Source organism: Orycteropus afer, unplaced genomic scaffold (assembly GCF_000298275.1).
Source record: "Orycteropus afer afer isolate SDZICR_OR568_19922 unplaced genomic scaffold, OryAfe1.0 scaffold00181, whole genome shotgun sequence".
NCBI lineage: Eukaryota > Metazoa > Chordata > Mammalia > Tubulidentata > Orycteropodidae > Orycteropus > Orycteropus afer.
In genome coordinates this window covers 6,259,637-6,279,812 of record NW_006921768.1, presented here as the reverse complement: position 1 = coordinate 6,279,812, position 20,176 = coordinate 6,259,637, and the positions used below count along the sequence as shown (strand labels likewise).

The 20,176-nt window shown below is 36.4% G+C and overlaps 1 protein-coding gene across 1 annotated transcript in view; it reads left to right on the top strand.

Annotated features, from left to right (window-relative positions):
- CUNH8orf34 (chromosome unknown C8orf34 homolog) overlaps window positions 1–20,176 on the top strand; it is a 514,153-nt gene that overhangs the window by 219,064 nt on the left and 274,913 nt on the right. Inside the window, 1 exon segment of the mRNA XM_007947356.1 lies at window positions 13,286–13,458. Coding sequence (XP_007945547.1) covers window positions 13,286–13,458 — 173 coding nt within the window.

Here is a 20,176-nt window from a genome sequence, read left to right as displayed (position 1 = left end):
CAGAAAAAAGAAAGCAAAAAAGAAAAAATAAATAAATAAATAGAAAAAAAAATCGCTGGAGGACAGGGCAGGGCACCCAGGCTCTGTCTGAGCACACAGACTGTGATGGAGTTCTTGAGGGCCTTGGAGGTAGGTGGGAGTGGGGGGATGGCCACCCCTCCATTCACCAAATGGGTGAGGGGTATAAGAGTAACAAGAGGAATGTCGCACATGTTCAGTCTTGTGGGTCCAGGTCCAGAGTGTCCTTGGGGTTGCTGGCAAGCAGAGCCTGTTCTTAAGCCTCTGGAATCTGCAGGAGTGCTGTCTCTTTTAATATCCAAAATGGTCAAGCCTCTTGTGAACATTCAAAATGGCAGTGCTGTCCAGACAGGGAAAAGTCCACAGCTCAGCCCACGTTTCTCTTCACCTTCTCCGTTTATTCCCCAGGCAACAGAGCAGTCTTCCATGCAGTCCCTGGCTAACAGGGCTGACTTTTAGGTTAATTCTTAGATCCTACCGCCACTCAGCACTCTCAAAGCTGTCTGTGCCATGCCTTCAGGATCGCTCAGGATCGCTGCCAGACCGCAGCTCCGTCTGTCTCCTTTTTTTGGTATTTTCATGCAAATTCTTCTTCTAGTTGGGGTTTAGTCCACTTCTATATCCTTCCCTTCAAGGCTGAGGGGTCCAGGATTATATTCTGTGTCTGTGTTAATTGGTTTCCCTTTTGTTTGTTGAAGAGGGTCTGTGCAGTCTTTCTGCCTAGTCCGCCATCTTTCCAGAACACCTTGCTTTATTTTCAATCAGTATATTTCTTAGTATTATTTTTGTCTTATGTCTTTTAATATTTTATCTTTCTTAATTGTTCTTTAGAGCTCTGGTGGCATAGTGCCAAGGCATTTGACTGCTAACCAGAAGGCTGGCAGTTCAGTCCCACTGGTGGAAGGAAGACTGGGCAATGTTCCTCTGTAGAGATACCATCTGGAAAACTTTTTGCTCTTTTATTTATTCAGCTATTCATTCTTTCTAAAAACATATTGAGCATATAATTTATGCAAGACATTATTATGTTAGGTGCTGGAAAAAAAAACAAGGAATGAGAAATATATGGTCCCTGCTCTAATGTATCATTCTAGCAGGAAATAAAGATACTGATCAAACAATTAGAAGTATGGTTAGCCTTTTGAAGAATAATGCAGGGTATTATGGGAGAATAAACAAGGGAGCCCTCCCCATTATGAGGTGTCAAGAAATGTTCCCATTGTCATTTGGAGACCCAAAGAATGAGTAAGTGTTAGCTAGGCCAAAAGCAGGAGTTGAGGTGAAAGCATTCTAGGCAGAAGGATTAGCATGTGCCAAGGCTTTTGGAGATAACAGGGCATGCTGGGTGAACTTCCGAAGAAGGCCGGAATAGCATAAAGTTGCAAGTGCTGAAAAAGAGAAGGTGAGTAAGTAGGCAGAGACAAGACCATGAGAGAATCTGAACATCTTTTCAAGAATACTGATCTTTCTTATCCATAGTTGATAAGAAGCTACTGAAGGATGAGGGTGGCCTCATGAGATTTACATTATTGAAAGCCTCTTTTATTATGGAAAATAAGGTTGAGAGGGTGGATTTGAGAGTTATGGGTAGTGGTAGTCCAGGACATGAATGACAATAGCTTGAACACTGGACAACCTGATGATACATTTCAAAGATAGACTTGACAAGATTTGATGTGTGCTACAGTTTCAGAATTTGAATAAAGGACAAAATTAAGATGACTGTGAAGTTTATGAATATAAGCAACGGAGTGAAGAGGTCTAACATGTAACATGTAATGAGACAAAACTTTCTGGAATAAGCATGGATACATTTTAGAATTGAGATGCCTGTGACAGATCCAAGGGGTGATACCATATTTTAATAGTTTATTATTTTTATTCTGTTCCTTTCACAATTTGAAAATTTGACAATTTTGTTGGCAGCACTTCTTGTGGCTGTTTCTTAACCCCTGCTTTTAATTAACCCCTACATTTTTAAACTTACCTTATGCCTTCTTTCCACTTTAACCATTTTTATTATGATGAATAACCTAAATTTTAAAATTAATTTATATTAATTGAGGATGAAAAACGGCAAGCTTAGGTATTTAGAGGATATGTTGTTATGTGTCGTCGAGTTGTCTCTGACTCATAGTGACCCCTCCTTGGGTTTCCACGGCAGTATCACTACAGAAGTAGATTGCCCAATCTTCCTTCTGAGGAGTGTCTGGTGGGTTTGAACCACCAGCCTTTGGGTGAGCAGTCAAATGCCTTAGGCACTATACCACCAGAGGATAGCTGTTATATTATTTTATTTCTTAATTAAAGATTGTTTATATTTCCACCTCTAGTTGGAGCTTCGGGTTTTGATAGTAGATCTTCTCATCTTTCCTTGTTTCCTCTAAAGTTTAATCCCTAGTTTTAAACATGGTTATTTAAGAGCAGTAATTCTATACATTTTGTCAAGTAAAATGCATTGAGAGCCTGGGGTGTGCTAGACTCTGGGCTGTTTTACTCCTAAATTAAGAATAAGGTCATTTCCTATGATGATATAATTGAACTTCTGAGTGATTCTATTATCTCAGTGAATCAGTGGGGCCATTTTAGAGAAAAACACTAAAACAAATTCCTAAAAGTCTACCATATATGCAACTCCTGAACATTGGAGAAAACATGGAAACAGATTTTGCTAATTGCAGAGAAAGAGTCCTCTTGAAGAATGACCCTCATTCTGTCTCCTCAAGAGTCCCTGGGTGGTACAAATGATTAATGTGCTCAGTTGCTAACCAAAAGATTAGAGGCATGAGTCCATCCAAAAGTCTCTCTGAAGAATGGCTTGGCATTTTACTTCTGGAAGGTTACAACCATTGAAAACCATATGGAGCACAGTTTTAATCTGGTACACATGGGGTTTCCATGAGGTAGACTTGACTTGAAAGCAACTATTTGTTGTTGTTGTTATTATTTATTTGTTTGTTTTTTAAGATCCTTTGAAAAGAGGCAAATAGGCAAATCAAAACTTTTTGTTAGACTCTTGTTATATTAGTCCACACTCAGCATAAATATCAACAGCCTGTTTTTTGTTTCATCCATTCAGAACTATACATTACATTTCTTAGAGGGTAGATTTCCCCATTTGTATTTCCCTTTTAAAAGTGGTAAGGAAATGTAAGGTTTTTTGTTTGTTTAAAAAAGGTAGATGTATGTTTGTTTCCTACTCTTTTCTCCAAATATAAAATCCAATTTTTGTTTTCATCATGGGCAGAAGTGGGTTAAAGAAATTTAAGTTTTGATATTAATGAAATTTAAGGTCTTTTAGCACCAACTCAATATCCCTTACACTTCTCTTGTGTTGTATAACATTGGATGGTCCATGGGTATATCTGGAATCAACTAAGGATTGTTGACAAAGGAATTCTTTAGTTGGGTGCAATAGGATATATTTATGTTGTTCACAGTTGCTTTTTGCTTAAATTATTGCTGGCCAACTTGGTTTAGGAATAAATTGCAGGTATATTCCTACCACCCATTGTGCCAAGACATCTGATAATTACATCACGAAGATGTAGGGCAAGAAGATGTGCAAAGATGTGAACATGTCCTAAAGCTCCCAGAAGTGTACATATGTGGGCACTGTACATACATGGGCAGTCTGTGCTGCTCTTGAATGTAAACTAGCCAAATGAATAGAATAAATGATGAAGTAAAAGAGGTGAACAGAATATTGAAATGTTTGGAGCCAGAAGTAAGTCTGTGAAAAATTCTTCTACTCATTAGATATGTAAAATTATAAGAAAGGGTTCACTTTTTATCACTGTCTAGTCAAAATGGAAGTTGCTTTATTTCAGGAATAATGCAAAGTATGTAGGTGTAAATGTACAATACATTTTTGCTTTCTTTTTAGTTGAGAATCCCATGAAATAGAATATATCATATTTCAGTCTTTATAAGATATAAAATTGTAGTGATACTGCAGTGAATACATAGATTTGACTCATTGAACACTAATTGCTGAAGACCAGAAGTGTGAAATGTCATCAAAGACATCATACATGAAGAAAGCAAAAGATTATTAAAAGTCATGAGTGCAAAAAGAAGACTGAAATCACAAGTTAAAAGAACTGAAGAAAATATTCAAGTCTTGAGTCACAATATTGAAGAATTCCATGGGCAAAAATTGAATGATGCAGGAAACATCAAAAGAATATAGAAGGAATTCATAGTTACTGTACCAAAAATAGTTAGTCAATGTTCCACCATTTCATGGGTTACCAAGTGATCAAGAACAGAGGATACTGAAGGAAGAAATCCAAAGTGAACTCAAGGCACTGGTGAAACACAAGGATCCAGGTATTGACAGAATAGCAATTAAAATACTTCAAGAAACAGATACAATGCTGAAAGCAGTCATTCCTTTATGCCAAGAAATTTGGAAGACAGTTACTTGGCCAACAGACTGGAAGAGATCTGTATTTGTGTTCATTCTAAAGAAAGGTGATCCAAACCAATGCAGAAATTATTGAACAATATAATTACTATTATATGCAAGTGAAATTTGCTGAAGATAATTTTAAAGTGACTGTAACTTATATCCACAGGGAACTGCCAGAAATTCAAGCTGGATTCAGAAGAGGTCGTAGAACAAAGGATATCATTGCTGATATCAGATAGATGCTGGAGGAAAACAGAGAATACCGGAAAGACTTTTACCTGTGTTTTATTGACTAAACAAAGACATTTAATTGTGTGGATCATAACAAATTATGGATAACATTGTGAAGAATGGGAATTCCAGAACACTTAATTGTGCTCATGTAGTCCTGAACACTGACAGAGAGGCAGTTCTGCAAACAGACCAAAGGGATAGAGTGTGTTTTAAATTCAGGAAAGATGTGTGTCAGAGTTGTATCCTTTCACCATATTTATTCAGTCTGCATGCATGCTGAGCAAATATTCCAAGAATCTGGACTACATGAAGAAGAACATAGAATGGGAAATAAAGGAAGAGTAAATAATAATCTGTAATATGCAGATGACACATAGTTGCTTGCTGAAAGTGAAGAGGACACGAAGCACTAACAGATGAAGACCAGAGCCTTCAGTATAGATTACACTTCAACATAAAGAAAACAGAAATCTCACAACTGGATGAAAAGCAGCAGCATACAGAGAACATATTGAAGTTGTCAAGGTTTTAATTTCAATTGGATCAACAGTCAATGCCTATGGAAGCAGTAGTCAAGGAATCAAGTAATATATTGCATTGGGCAAATCAGGAGATACCAGTCCCTAGAGAAGGACATCATGCTTGGAAAAGTAAAGTGAAAGAGAGGAAGACCCTCAATGAGATGGATTGACACAGAGATTGCAAAAATGAACTCGAACATAGCAACACTTGTGAGGATGGCACAAGACTAGGCAACATTTTATTCTTTGTACCTAAGGTTGCTATGAGTCAGAACTGATCTGGTGACACCTAACAACATATGTGTGTGTGTGTGTGTAGAAAGAGAGAGAATAAGTATTTCAATCATCAATAAAGAAAAAGATTTATTCTTGTTAGAGACAAGAATGGCAATCTTTGTATTTTCTATGTAAAATATTTCAATATTTTTCCCAAATAAGGAGACAGTTGAAAGAATATTCAGTATGAATATACAGGAGAAAGAACTTTAGGAGTATCTCAGGCAGTGAATATGCTTATTGTATAAAATATCTACCTCAAGGGAATTACTCTGCATTTTTCATACATTAAAATGATTATTCGGTGCATATTCTGTGTTAGGCAATATTCAAGCTGTTTGGCATACATCAATGATCAAAGCAGACAAATATCTCCTGTCCTTATGGAGCTTAGATTTCAGTATGAGAAGGTGAGCAATTCATATTGAACTTTAAACAATATTAAAAAATATTTTAATATTCTATATGCTATTTAATATTAAATATTATATGAAAATGAAAATTTTTAAGACAGAGGAATTATACTTTAAAAAGTTTTATTGAAATAACTGCCCTTTGAGACTGAGGCAGCTGTTTCCCATATTCCTTGTTTCTCCAGCTTCTGTTTCCTAGTTCCTTCACCTCTTGACCTGTAAGTATGTTGGGCCTCTTGTGTAAGTATTTTCTGGCCTCTCTGCCCTGCTCAGAAAAGTGTCACAAAGCTCTTTAGCCCTACCAATAAGTTCCAGGAGGTACCCCAGTCTGCCAGAAAGCCTCTTCTGAAGTCACTCAGCTCTCTCAATCTGTAGGTCAACAAACCTAGCTCCATCGACAAGTGCCTGGAGGCACTCCTCCTTGCCAGGAAGCCTTCTTCCCAAAGACACTCACCTCTTTCACTTCATGGATCAGCTTCTATGTCATCGTTGCATTTCCTTATTCTCCTGCCACTGTTTTTCCACCACAGCTTCTTGCTATCTGCCCCATCTCCAGTTACAGCTCTCCTCACTTCCTTCTGATTCCTCAGTAGGATTGTCTTTGACATCCATATTTTCGCCAATAGTCTCTTCAAGAGAATCAAGGCTTTTACTATTAGGCACCTTAAAACTTCCAGCCTCTACTTATTATCCAATTCCAAAACTACTTCCACATTTTAGAGGGCTATTAGAGCACCAGGTGCTCTTGTGGTGTAGTGGTTAAAGAATTTGGGTACTAATCAAAAGGTCAGCAGTTCGAACCCACTAGCTATTCTGTGGTAGAAAGATGAGGTAGTCTGCTTCAATAAAGATTTAGAGCCTTGGAAACTGCTCTGGTTACTTAGTGCCACTCTGATAAGAAATATACAACAAATGGGATGGCCTTAACAAACAGGAGTTTATTCTTACAATTTAGAGGCTTTAAGTCCAAGTTCAAAGTGCCAGGCTCTACAGGCTGGGTGAAAGCCCCTCAACCTTGGGGTCCAGCTCGACCTCCTGCTCCCGGCCCACTGGAGCTAGAGGCGTTTCTGCACTCAGACAACTTTTGGCTGCTGAGGCTGAGAAGCCCCAAGGTTGACAAGTAAAAAGGCACAGTCCTGATATTACCAATCCACATGGCAAGCCATTAACTTAAGTCCACTATAAGTCCCAAGGTCGGCAGAGCATAGCAGGCTGCTGAGCAACAACATGGCTACATGCAGGGTCCAAGCGTGCCATAGGCTAGAGACCATTCCCAAGGCTTCTGCTTAAATACAGGAAGCAGACCACATTCCCTAAGGCAGCTACTCAGCTGCTCCTGGTAGATTCCACCATGGAATTGATTACCAATCTCATCATGGGGAATACTACATCCAGCTGCCCAACCACTCAACCAGGCCCAGTCAAGTTGACACAAAAACATAAGCACCACAGAAACCCTATGGGAAAGTTCTACTCTGTCTTATAAGGTGACTATGAGTTGGAATCAACTCAGTGGCAGTGGGTTTTGAGTTTGGGTTAGAACAGCACCACACTGCCAATATCAAATTCTGTATTAGTTGGTTAGTAATAACAGAAGTACTACAAGGAGGGGTCAGTATGAGTTGGGTCCAACTTGAGGGCACATAACAACAACAACAACTACAAGTGGATGGCTTCAACAAACAAATTTATTCTCTCACAGTTTAGGATGCTAGAAGTCCAAATTCAGGGCACCAGCTCTAGAGGAAGGCTTTCTCTCTCTGTTGCCTCACAATTTAGGAGGAAGGTCTTTGTCTCCTTTCAATATCTGTGGACCTAGTGCCTCTTGTAGATCTCCATATGTCTTGGCATCAGTCTTCCTTTGGCTCTTGGAGAAACTTAGCACAGGAACCCTGGGTCCAAAGGATGTGCTCTGGAGGTAGTGACACTAAGTAAAATATTATAATGAAATGTACAAAGACGTAGAGTTAGAAAACCAAAGGAGAAGAACACACTCAGCATTTCTCAGCTGAAAGAACTGAAGAAAAATATCAAACCTTGTGTTGCAATATTTAAGGATGCTATGGGCAAATATTGAACAGTGCAGGAAGCAACAAAAGAAGATGGAAGGAATACACGGAATCACTGAACCAAAAGGATTTGTTGACATTCAGCTATTTCAGGAAGTAGCATATGAGCAAGAATTAATGGAATTGAGGGAAGTAGTCCAAGCTGCTCTGAATATGTTGGTGAAAAAGAAGGCTCCAGAAATTGACAGAATACCAGTAGAGATCTTTCAGCAAATGGATGCATTACTGCAAGTGCCCACTGCCCTCTGCTTACCCTTCTACCTGACCAACCAACTGGAAGAGAGCTATATTTTCCATTTCAGAGAAAGGTGGTTCAATGGAATGTGGAAATTATCAAACAATATCATTAATATCACACTCAAGTAAAATTTTACTGAAGATTTAATAAAAGAAAGATTGCAGCAGTACATCAACAGGAACTACCAGAAATTCAAATTGGATTCACAGGAGGATGTGGAATGGGAAATGTAATTGCTAATGTCAGATGTATCTTGGTTGAAAGCAGAGAATACCAGAAGGATGCTAACCTGTGTTTTGTTGAGTATGCAAAGGCATATGACTGTATGAATCATAACATTGTCATTGCGAAGACTGAGAATTCAATTCAGTTAAGTGTGCTCATGTGGAGCCTGAACATAGACCAAGAGGCAGTTGTTTGAAGAGAACAAGGGAATACTTCATGGTATGAAATTAGGAAAGTGTGTATCAATGTTGTATCTTTTCATCATACTTATTCAATCTGTATGCTGAGCAAATAATTCTAGAAGTTAGTCTATATGAAGGAATACGTGGCATCAGGATTAGGGAAGACTCATTAACAACTTGTGATATGCAGATGACACAACCTTATTGGTGAAACTGAAGAGGACTTGAAGCACTTTCTGATGAAGGTAAAATACTATACAGCCTTCAGTATGGATTACACTTCGACATAAAGAAAACAAAAATCCTCACAACTGGAACAATAAGCAATATCATGGTAAACAAAGTGGTGAAGTTGTGAAGCATTCCATTTTACTTGGATTGACAATCAGTGCCCATGGAAGCAGCAGTCAAGAAATCAACTGATGAATTGCAGCAGGCAAATCTGTTGCAAAAGACCTCTTTAAAGTATTCAAAGGCAAGGATGTCACTTTGAGGACTAAGGTATGCCTAACTCAAGTCATGGTATTTTCAATTGCTTCATAAGTATTTGAAAATTGGACAATAAAGAAGGAAGACCAAAGAAGAATTGATGCTTTTGAATAATGGTGTTGACAAATAGTATTGAGTATACCACAGATTGCCAGAATAATGACAAATCTGTGTTGAGTACAGCAAGAATGCTCCTTTGAAGGGAGGATGGCAAGACTTTGGCTCACATGATTTGGACACATTACCAGGATGGACTAGTCCTTGTAGAAGACATCAGACTTAGTGAAGTAGATGGCCTGTGAAAAAGAGGAAAACCCCTAATGACATGGATGGACACAATGTCAATCCATGCAACACTGTGCTAAACATGGCATTGATTGTGAGGATAGTGTGGGATCTGACAGTGTTTATTTCTGTTGCACATAGAGTCATTGTGAGTCAGAACTGGTTTGATGGCACCTAACAGCTACATATTCATGTTTGGGAGCTCTGGTAGCATAGTGGCTAAGACACTTGCCTGCTAACCAGACGGCTGGCGGTTCAAACCCACCAGCCACTCCTCAGAAGGAAGGTTGGGCAATCCTACTTCCATAGTGATACTGCCTCGGAAACCCAAGGAGGGGTCGCTGTGACTCGGGTTTGACTCGACGGCACATAACAACAACAACAACAACAGCTACATATTCATGTTTAAGTCTGAGAATTAGCTTTGTATAAAATACAACATATACATCTCTGCTAAAAACATGGGAATACATATCATTGCTGTTTTAGTTCAATAATTAATTTAGGAAGGAGAAAAAAATCTAGATAATCAATCTAAAAAATTTTATTTGTATGATTCAGATTATCTTTTATCTTTAATTTGAGTTACACGATATAAGTGATGCAATTTAAGCTTTTCATAATAACTTTAATATTAGTAAAAGAGGCTATAAAAAGTATTACATTTAGGTTACTTCTCTGTTACTTGAAATCTTGAACCAAATTTCAATATCCTGATACATTTTTAGGAGAAAGCTCATTTGTCTAGCATAGTCTTATTCTTCCTGCAGTTTCTGATTTCTACTTTAAAAAACTGTTACCTGGCTCTAAAGCAAATGAATGTTTACAAATATATTAATACATTTCTGAAGAATAATTAGGATTTACAGAGTTTATCCCTGAAATTTTAAATTAGTTGTATACTTTAAAATAATTTTAAAAACATGTTGCATTCAATTTGCAATGTTTACAATTCTTTTTCCATGAACTAATGTTTTTGTTTGTGTTATATGCAGTGTTAAGAACTGCTTTCTCTCTTTACTGACATACTTTCATAAAGATTTATGGAAATATATTTACTTGGCTTAATAAAGTATAAGGAATTTACCCAAAGAAAATAGGCCATTCTAATCTATTATGACTACGTTGACTCTATTCAAGAATTTGTAGGCATATAACACTTTTTAAAAGGGGAAGCACTCTTTGTGTTCTTCTCATCAATACTAAATGGCAAGTATTAAAATACTTTGTACATTCTTAAAAATAAAAGTAGTAGAGGCATGTTTTACCTGTAAAATACTCACTTCCTAACTCCTCTGACCCTGTTTGCACTTTTTTATATTGCATTGCCCATCAGCTTTTTCTCACTAAATTTCTGTTGCCAGCTGGAATTAAATGTACTGAGTATCAAACCATCAATCCTTTTCTTTGTGCTCTACTTTCCAACAGCAGTGACATCTCTCATTGTATCCAATCTCTTAGTAAGAAACCAAAAAGTTATTTCTGATTTTCTACACTTCTCAAAACTTTGATCATATTCAATCCTATCTCCTACTTCATTTTTTTGTTTTGTTTTGTTTTTCATTTGCGATACCTAAACCTACTTATTTCTGTTGCTCCAATTGGCAATTTCTTTGTCCCAGTGTTCCAATTCTTGTCATCTGTTGTTGAGGAAATACAATATCAAGACAATTCCCTAAGCTCAATTTTGCCCCATTATATAAATAGGATTGATAAGATTGGATTGATTTCCCAACTTGTTTAGTACACTTTCAGTAAACTACAATTTTATAGGAGGAAAATCTCCACACCATCAATTTCCTGTTCTTTCACTCTGCCCATATTGACAACCAATCATCTATTATTCCCAATTGGCCCAGTCAAGGAATTATGGTTTCCAATTTTTTCCAGACATGTCACACAGATAGGAGTGGTTGGAATACAGTCTGTTTCCTTAGATATTTGAATCTGACTTGAAGGCAACTTAAAAAAAAAAAAAAGTGTATGTACAGAATGTTATAGTTTAACTATGAGTTACCTACTAATTAATTTGATACAATGGGTTGGGTTATTCCCATCATCCCTATTTTACAGTTGAAAACAATAAAATTGAGAAACTAAATAACATTTCAAAGCCACACAAGTTGCAACTGATTCAAACTGCATTTGTCTTTACAGATTTGTTGATTCTATAAAATTAATCTACTTTAAAAAGTTAATACAGATTTTTTAAAATATTTTTTAACATATAAAAATGCCAGTGTCCATATAATGTTGAATGTAAAACAAACTCTGTTCTGTAAACTTCCACCTAAATCACACACACGCACACAAAAGTAAATACAGATTTAAAATTTAACAACATTTTTCTTAATTGGAATTCTTTTACTTCAAGTAATACTAATTTTGGCAGATGAATATGCCTATTTAGGTATTTCAGAACATTACTTTGATTACATGATTCCACGCCATTGTATGATCTTGATTTTCCTAACTGGGAATACAGAAAGAGTTCAGATACGTTGCTAGATCATATAAACACTGTTACTAAAATTTATCAAGTGTATTTTTATTACTTGAATAAATACTCATCAAGTGTGTTCTAAACTATATTTCACATATTGCTTTTTGTCCTTTTTTTAATATAATATTGCTTTTGTATTGTGTATTGTATTTGATATTTTTGTGAATTGTAAAAGACAAAAGGTGAGGTCTGAGTTTTGAAGTTGTTCAAAACACTTATAATGCTAAAAATTATAGCTACAAATAATTTAAGTAGGGCCTGTGTTGCTCAGATCAAGATGTTTTCAAACTACATGTTTTTCTTCTCACTGTAAGAAAAGTACATATTTATCATTGAATATTTTTAAAATATGAAAATGCCAAAAGAAATAGAAATTAGCTGTAGTCACTCCTTCTAGATAAAACAAGTATTGAAAACCTAGTTTTACACACCATTGTTTTCTCTAGCATATAAAATAGTACCTGGCATATAGTAGGTCCTAATAAATATTAGAAAATGAATAAGTGAATCAATTAGTAAAGAAATGATGTAAATACACCCATAAGTATTTTTAAACAAAAATTGGATTATACTATGTTGTTGTTGTTGTTTATGTGCCATCGGGTTGTCTCCAACTCATAGCAACCCCTCCTTGAGGTTCCAAGGTGGTATCTCTAGGAAGTAGATTTCCCAATCTTCTTTCCAAGGAGTGGCTGGTGGATTTGAACTGCCAACCTTCTAGGTAGCCGTCAAGTGCCTTAGGCACTACACCACCAGAGCTATATTGCTTTTTTCACCCTATCTTTGTTCCACTCACCAAAATATCCTTAGCAATTATACACATCCAATATCCATATATAATATTATTTAAATAATTTCTTCATATCCAAGTCTATGAAAAAAGATAACTTTAAATATTTGAATTAACATATGAGACCTGTCTTTGTTGTTGTCCTGCTCAGACCCCTAGTGAATCCCTAAAAGTCCAAAATGCTTCACCATTGGAGGGAAAAAAGCTTTTCCAATGCAATACCCTCTTGCTCCTGGCCTCTGGCCCCACCCAGATTACTTATTGAGAAATCATTTACCATCTCCTATCAACACCAAGCTTCTTTACTGTGGAGGTCATACCAATACTCTTCTGAGTGCCACAGATAGGTGAGTACATATAGCTATGAGTATATATAGCCTTAAGTTGCATATCAGATTCCCTACTGCATCCTTTCTCCTAGTCACTTTTAAGAATTAACATAAATTGCACAGAATAAATCATCTGGTAGAGATTGAGAGAATGTTAAAATTTAGTTTTAAGTCAATTTAGAAAGAAAAAGGGAAACATGTTGATTTGAACAAACAACCAAAACTCTAGACAAGATTATTTTCCTGATATCTTATTAACAAGAATAAAACTCTGCAATACATCTTTTTTCCTTCCTTAGGAAACAGTGGCTTTTAATTCATCTCTTCTGAGACCCCGTGTGATAGGAGAATGGATTGGTCGAGAAGAAAATGATGCTGATCCACTGGCTGCTGAAATGCTGCAGCCCCCAATTCCAAGAAGCAAAAACGAGCAGTGGGAAAGTGAAGATAGCAGCTCTAGCCCTGCAGGAAGGTGAGATGAGATGTATTCTAAGATTCTAAGTATTATCAGTCATTAAAATGTAAAGGCAAAATAAGTCTAAGGCATGATTTTGATGAAATAACTCTTAGCCATTTTATATGAAGAATCACGTTGGACTCCACATAGGATAAAAATTAGTTGCTTTGCTTTGAAATAAAACTATTCGTCTTGCTTTTGGGTTTTAGTTTTAATTTTTGCTCCCCACATTTGACTAAATAAAGAAATAATTTGAAGCAGATCAGATGTTAATCAAGAATTGCTATACTATTTGGCAAGGAGTGATTGGGAGTTGCCAATGAGGTATATATAGTTAGTCAGTAGAGAGAACTATGGCAAGTATGATGATATACAACACAGAGGTAATGGGCAATGTAAAGAGAGAGAGGAGAATTTTTAGAGCCATTTAAGTTTGAAGCTAGAAATTAAATTAAATATAATTGCAGCATTTTCTTGGTTTGATTTTTTAAACTATTATACTTTGTGAATTTAGATGTCCATTTTCTCTCATTTTACTCAGCTTCATCATGCTCAGCATGATGAGGGATGTTTGCTTTGTCATTGTGCTGACAGAGGTGAGGATAATGAATGTTATAGCTGACCACTATAGAAGAACTTTTCTTGAGCATGCCATAGCGATAGTAACTTGATATTTCCTGTGTTCAATTCAGCAGCTTATGACCAGTAACTATTCTTTCCCAAGGAGAAAATTGTATTTTCTACAATGTAATAGCTTTCAGGGCTCTTTGCTTTGACTTATCACTTGGCTGGAGGGAGGGAAATTCAGAATATTCATTAATGTGCTTCAAGCATAGAGAAAATTGATTCTATTTCTCTGAGAAATAACTTTGAAATTATTTAAATAGTTGAAGTGTCCTATAAAAGGAGAAGAAAAGCATTTTGAAAAATCCATTTTCCTTCTTTTGTGAAATGCCAAATCCACTGCAGCTGTCAATGAGGGCAATTTTATTTTTAATACCAGACTTATGAAACCCACTAGACCTTTCACTTTATTCACTGGGAGATCTTTAGTTCTTAAGTATAAAATAGAGAATGCCAACTTCCATTTTGCTTTCATTTACTCATAATAATAACAGGAGCTATTTATTGAAAATGTTCATGTGTCAGTTTTCTTCCTAGTGTCAGTGAGCTCTTATTCCCTTCTGGTTGTCCAATAAAGGGAAATGTTTTCTGATATCCTTGCTTAGTCCTTTACCTGGAAACTCAGTCTGTGAAGATCTCCCTCTAATACTTGCTTTGAAGAGTTCTTTTTTAGTCTTATTTTTCTCTGAGTTGAGGTATTATTGCCTGAAATAAAAAAAAGTAGTGAAGTCCTACTTGAATGCCCCATTTATCCAGAAGAATACATGCAAATTTGAATTAAATTTAAAGAATGATGATAAACTATGGATTAGTATCAATGTTCTCCCATCTATTGTTCTACAATTTTCTCCTATCTATGAGTTGGGGCCAATTCGATGGCACATAACCACATACACATTGTATCTCCTGGTCAGAATGGCTGAGCTTAGTGATAACCATCTAATAATTCTGGATTCTGGAGAAATGAGGCCGTGTTTTGTGTGGCCAATTTGTCTTGTAGACTATATTCTTCTTGGAGTCTTTGGTTTCCTTCTTTCTCTCTTGGTCCGGAGAAGTAGAAACCAATATCTATATCTTAGATGGCTGCTTTCAAGTTTCAAGATCCCAGAAGCTGCTTACCATTCTAGGACACAGAACATAAACATCATAGACTATGTTGTGCCAATTGATTGAGTTGTTCTATGAGACTGTGGTCCTAAGCTTTGAAATCCAGTAAGCCAAGAATACAAGGTGTTTGGTTATGTCTGAGAGGTAATTTTTTGTCCCCTTTGTGCTTTATTTTATATATATGAAATAAACATATATTTATTATATATATACAAACACACACATATATATATATTAAATAAATTTATTTTTAGTATAATTTTTATATTTATATAAATATATAGCCTCAAGCCTCACAGCAACATGCAAGCCACCACAGTACAACAAACTGACAGATGAATGGTAGATATATAAAACCCACTGCCTCAAGTCGATTCCAACTCACAGTGACCCTCATTGGGTTTCCAAGGTGGTAAATCTTTATGGAAGTAGATTGGCTGGTGGGTATGAACCACCAAATTTCTAGTTAGCAGTCAAATGCTTCAGGCACTGTGGAACCAGAGCTCCTTAATGGTGTGTGTGTGTGTGTGTGTGTGTACATAAATAAATAACCGTTAAGGAGCTCTGGTGCCATATATGTGTATAGGAGCTCTGATGGTGTAGTGTCTAAGGCATCTGACTGCTAACCAGAAGGCTGATGGTTCGAACCCAGCAGCCACTCCTAGGAAGGAAGACTGGGCGATCTACTTCGGTAGAGATACCACCTTGGAAACCCAAAGAAGGGTCATTATGAGTCAGAAATGACTCGTCACCAGTGAGTTTATATATATATATATATATATATATGTGTGTGTGTGTGTATATATATATATATGTATATGTATGTGTATGTGTGTGTGTAAGCAGCACACAAACATATATATATCTATGCCTACAGATGAGCCTATATGTGCATATATATATATATATATATATATATATATACACACATGTATATACTTGGATCTACAAACAATGCTGATGAAAGTAGCTGTCAAGAAATTAAATGATGTATTGCATTGGGCAAATCTGCTGCAAAAAAACCTCTTTAAAGTGTTGAAAGGAAACATATCACTTTGAGGACTAAGGTTCGCCTACCCAGCCATGCTATTTTCAATCATCTCATATGCATGTGAAAGGTAGACAATAAAGAAGGAAGACCAAAAAAGAATCAATGCCTTTGAATTATGGTATTGGCAAAGAACATTGAGTGTACCATGGACTGCCAGAAGAACAAATAAATCTGTCTTGGAAAAAAGTATAGCCATAATGCTCCTTAGAAGTGAGGATGGCAAGACTTCATCTCAAGTACTTCGGATATGTTATCAGGAGGGACCAGTCCCTGGAGAAGGACATTAAACTTAGTAAAGTAGAGGATCAGTGATAAAGAGGAAGGCTCTTAATGAGATGGATTGACAGTGGCTGTAACAGTGGGCTCAAGCATAGCAACAATTGTAAGGATAATGCAAGACCAATCATAATTTCGCTTTGCTGTACATAGGATCACTATGATTTAGAACTGACTCAGAATCATATAACAACAAAAACTACAATATATACATATATACCTTTCTATACACATATATAGGTGCTCTGGTAGCACAGTGCCTAAGGCTCTTGACTGCTAACCAGAAGGCCGGTGGTTCAAACCCACCAGCCACTCCTCGGAAGGAAGGTTGGGCAATCTACTTCTGTAATGATACCAGCACAGAAACCCAAGGAGGGGTCACTAGGAGTTGGATCCAACTTGAGGGCACATAACAACAACAACAACAATGCACATATATGGGAATTCTGTTGGCATAGTGTCTAAGGCATTTAACTGCTAACCAGAAGGCTGGAGGTTCAAACCCACCAGCCACTCCTCAGAAGGAAGATAGGGCAATCTACTTCCAAAGAGATGCTGCCTTGGAAACCCAAGGAGGGGTCTCAATGAGTCAGAAACAATTCATTGGCAGTGAATTTGGTTTTTTATACACATATATGCACATATATGTATTTGTGTAACCACTCACATATTTTTGAGTTACTGCTGTTGTTGCCAAACTGTATATGTTATAGCATTTACCCGTATGGTCCCTTAATCTTTTGTATTTCTTACTGACATCATTTACTTTGGTTTAAATGTGCATATTTACTCACAGTATTGCCTTTCCCATCATCAAAAATACCAGGTATCTACTGTCTAGAGAGTGATTCCCTCTTCTCCCCCTACCATCTCTGGTAACCACCAAAGAACATTTTGTTTGATTTCTGTGTGTATACCTATTTTTGTCTTTTTATAGAAGTTGTGCTTGACTAATTTCCCTCAGCATTATGTTCTCCAGATTCATCCATGTTATAGTTGTTTTATGGACTCCTCATTTTTCTTTATAGATGTATAGTATTCCATTGTATGTATGTACCACAACATGTTTATCCATTCATCCATTGATGGACACGTAGGTTGTATCCATCTTTTGCCATTGTGCATAATGCTGTAATGAAAATACGTATGTGTATGTCTATGTATGTCACTGCTGTGAGATCTTTAGGGTATATAACTAGAAGTTGAATGGCTGGATCATAGGTATTTCTATTCCTAGCTTTTTGAGGAAGCACCATATAGTTTTTCATATTGATTGTACCATTTTACAATTATACAGCAGTGAATAAGAGTTCTAATTTCCTCACATTCTCACCAGCATTTCTTGTTTTCTGTTTTGACTTTTTTTTTTTTTATCAGTACCATTTTTGCAGGGTTGAGATGGTATTTCATTATAGTTTTGATTTGCATCTCTCTTAATGGCTTAGGATCACAGGCATCTATTCATGTGTTTATCAGCCACTTAAATGTGCTCTTTGGTGAAGTGTCTGTTCATGTCCTTCTCCCACATCTTATTGGATTGTTTGTCTTTCTGTTGTTGAGTTATTGAAGTTTACTTTGTATTTAGGAGATTAGACCTTTATCTAGATACATTGTTTCCAAATATTTTTTTCTCAATATGTTAATTCTTTTTTTACTTTTGATAAACTCTTTCGATGAGCATAAATATTTTATTTTTAAGAGGTCCTGGTTATCTAACTTGTCCTCTGTTGCTTGTGCATTTGACATTGTGTTTGGTATTCTGTTACTGGAAAAAAAGTCCCATAGTTTTGTTCCTGTATTATCTTCCAGAAACATTACAGTTTTAGGTTTAACATTTAGCTCTTTGATCCATTCTGAGTTCATTTTTGTGTGTGGTGGTAGATATGAATTGTTTCATTTTTGTGAAAATGGATATCCAGTTTTGCCAGCACCATTTGTTACGGAGACTGTTCCCCATTGAATGAATTTTTACACATTATTGAAAATCAACTGCCCATAGACAGATGGATTTATTTCTGGATTTTCAATTCTATTCCATTGATCTATGTGTCTGTCTTTGAACCAGTACCAGGCTGTTTTGATTACTATGGCTGTTTAGCATGTTTTCAGATTGGGAAATATGAGGCCTCCTACTTTCTTCTCTTTCTTCAATATTGTTTTGGCTATTAGGGTCCTCTTTCCTTTCCATAAGGAGCTCTGGTGACATAGTGCCTACAGCATTTGACTGCTAACCAGAAGGTTGGTAGTTCAAACCCACCAGCAGCTCTGCAGAAGGAAGATGGGACAAGCTACTTCCATAAAGATTTACTGCCTTGGAAACCAATGGGGGTCACTATGAGTTGGAATCAACTTGATGGCAGTGGTTAGGTTTGGTTTTCCTCTCCATATATAGTTGGTGATATAGTCTTCCATTTCAGTAAAGAATGTTGTTATGATTTGGATAACAAATATATCTATAGATAGATCACTTTGGGTAGTATGACATTTTCTCTAAGTTAAGTCTTCAGATCCATAAGCTTGGAGGTTTTCTATTTATTTTTTCTATTTATTTTGGCTTCTTGCAGTAATGTTTTATAGTTTTCCTTGTATAAGTCATTTATTTTCCTGGTTAGATTTATTACTACATATTTTATCCTTTTGGAAACTATGATAAATGTTATTGTTTTCTTGATTTCTTCTTCAGAGTTCTCCTTGTTTGCGTAGAGGAACTCAACTGATTTTTGTGTGTTGTTATTGTACCCTGCCACTTTGCTGAATCCTTCTTTTAGATCCAATAGCTTTCTTGTGGAATTTCTGGGATTTTCTATATACAGGATAGTGATGTCTATGAATAGAAATAGTTTTACTTCTTCCTTTTCAATATGTATACACTTTATTTCCCTATCTTGCCTTGTTGCTCTTGCTAGAACTTCCAGTACAATATTAAATAAGAGTGGTGATAGTGGTCATTCTTGTCTCATTCCCATTATCAAAGGTAAGGCCCCATTGAGAATAATGTCGAGTGTTGGTTTTGCATATATACCCTTGATTATGTTAAGAAATTTTCCTTCTATTTTCTATTTTACTGAGAGTTCTTATCAGTAAAGTGTGTTGGAATTTTATCAAATGCCTTTTATGCATCAGTTATTTTATGCCAACAGAGCTCCTTAATGATTATTTATTTGTTTATGTACACACACACACATATGTATGTATGTATATAACTGTTAAGGAGCTCTCGTTTCACAGTACCTGAAGCATTTGACTGCTAACCAGAAAGTTGGTGGTTCATACCCACTGGCCAATCTACTTCCATAAAGATTTACCACCTTGGGAACCTGATGATAGTGAATTACTCATTTAATCATCATGCACAGTCCTTCTTTGTTTCTCACAATGGTTTTTGAATAAAAGTCTGTTTTTCAGATATTCATTTTACTATAGGAGCTCTGGTGGTGGATTGTTCAAAACATTTGACTTATGACCAAAAGGTTGGTGGTTTGAACCCACCAGGCACTTGTAAGAGAAATATAAAGCAGTCTGCTTCCATAAACATTTACAACCTTGGATACCCTATAGGACAGTTCTGCTTTATCCTAAAAGGTGGCTATAGAGGCGGGGCAAGATGGCGGACTAGGCAGAAGGATTGCACAGACCCTCTTCAACAAAGAAAAGGGAAACCAATTAACACAGACA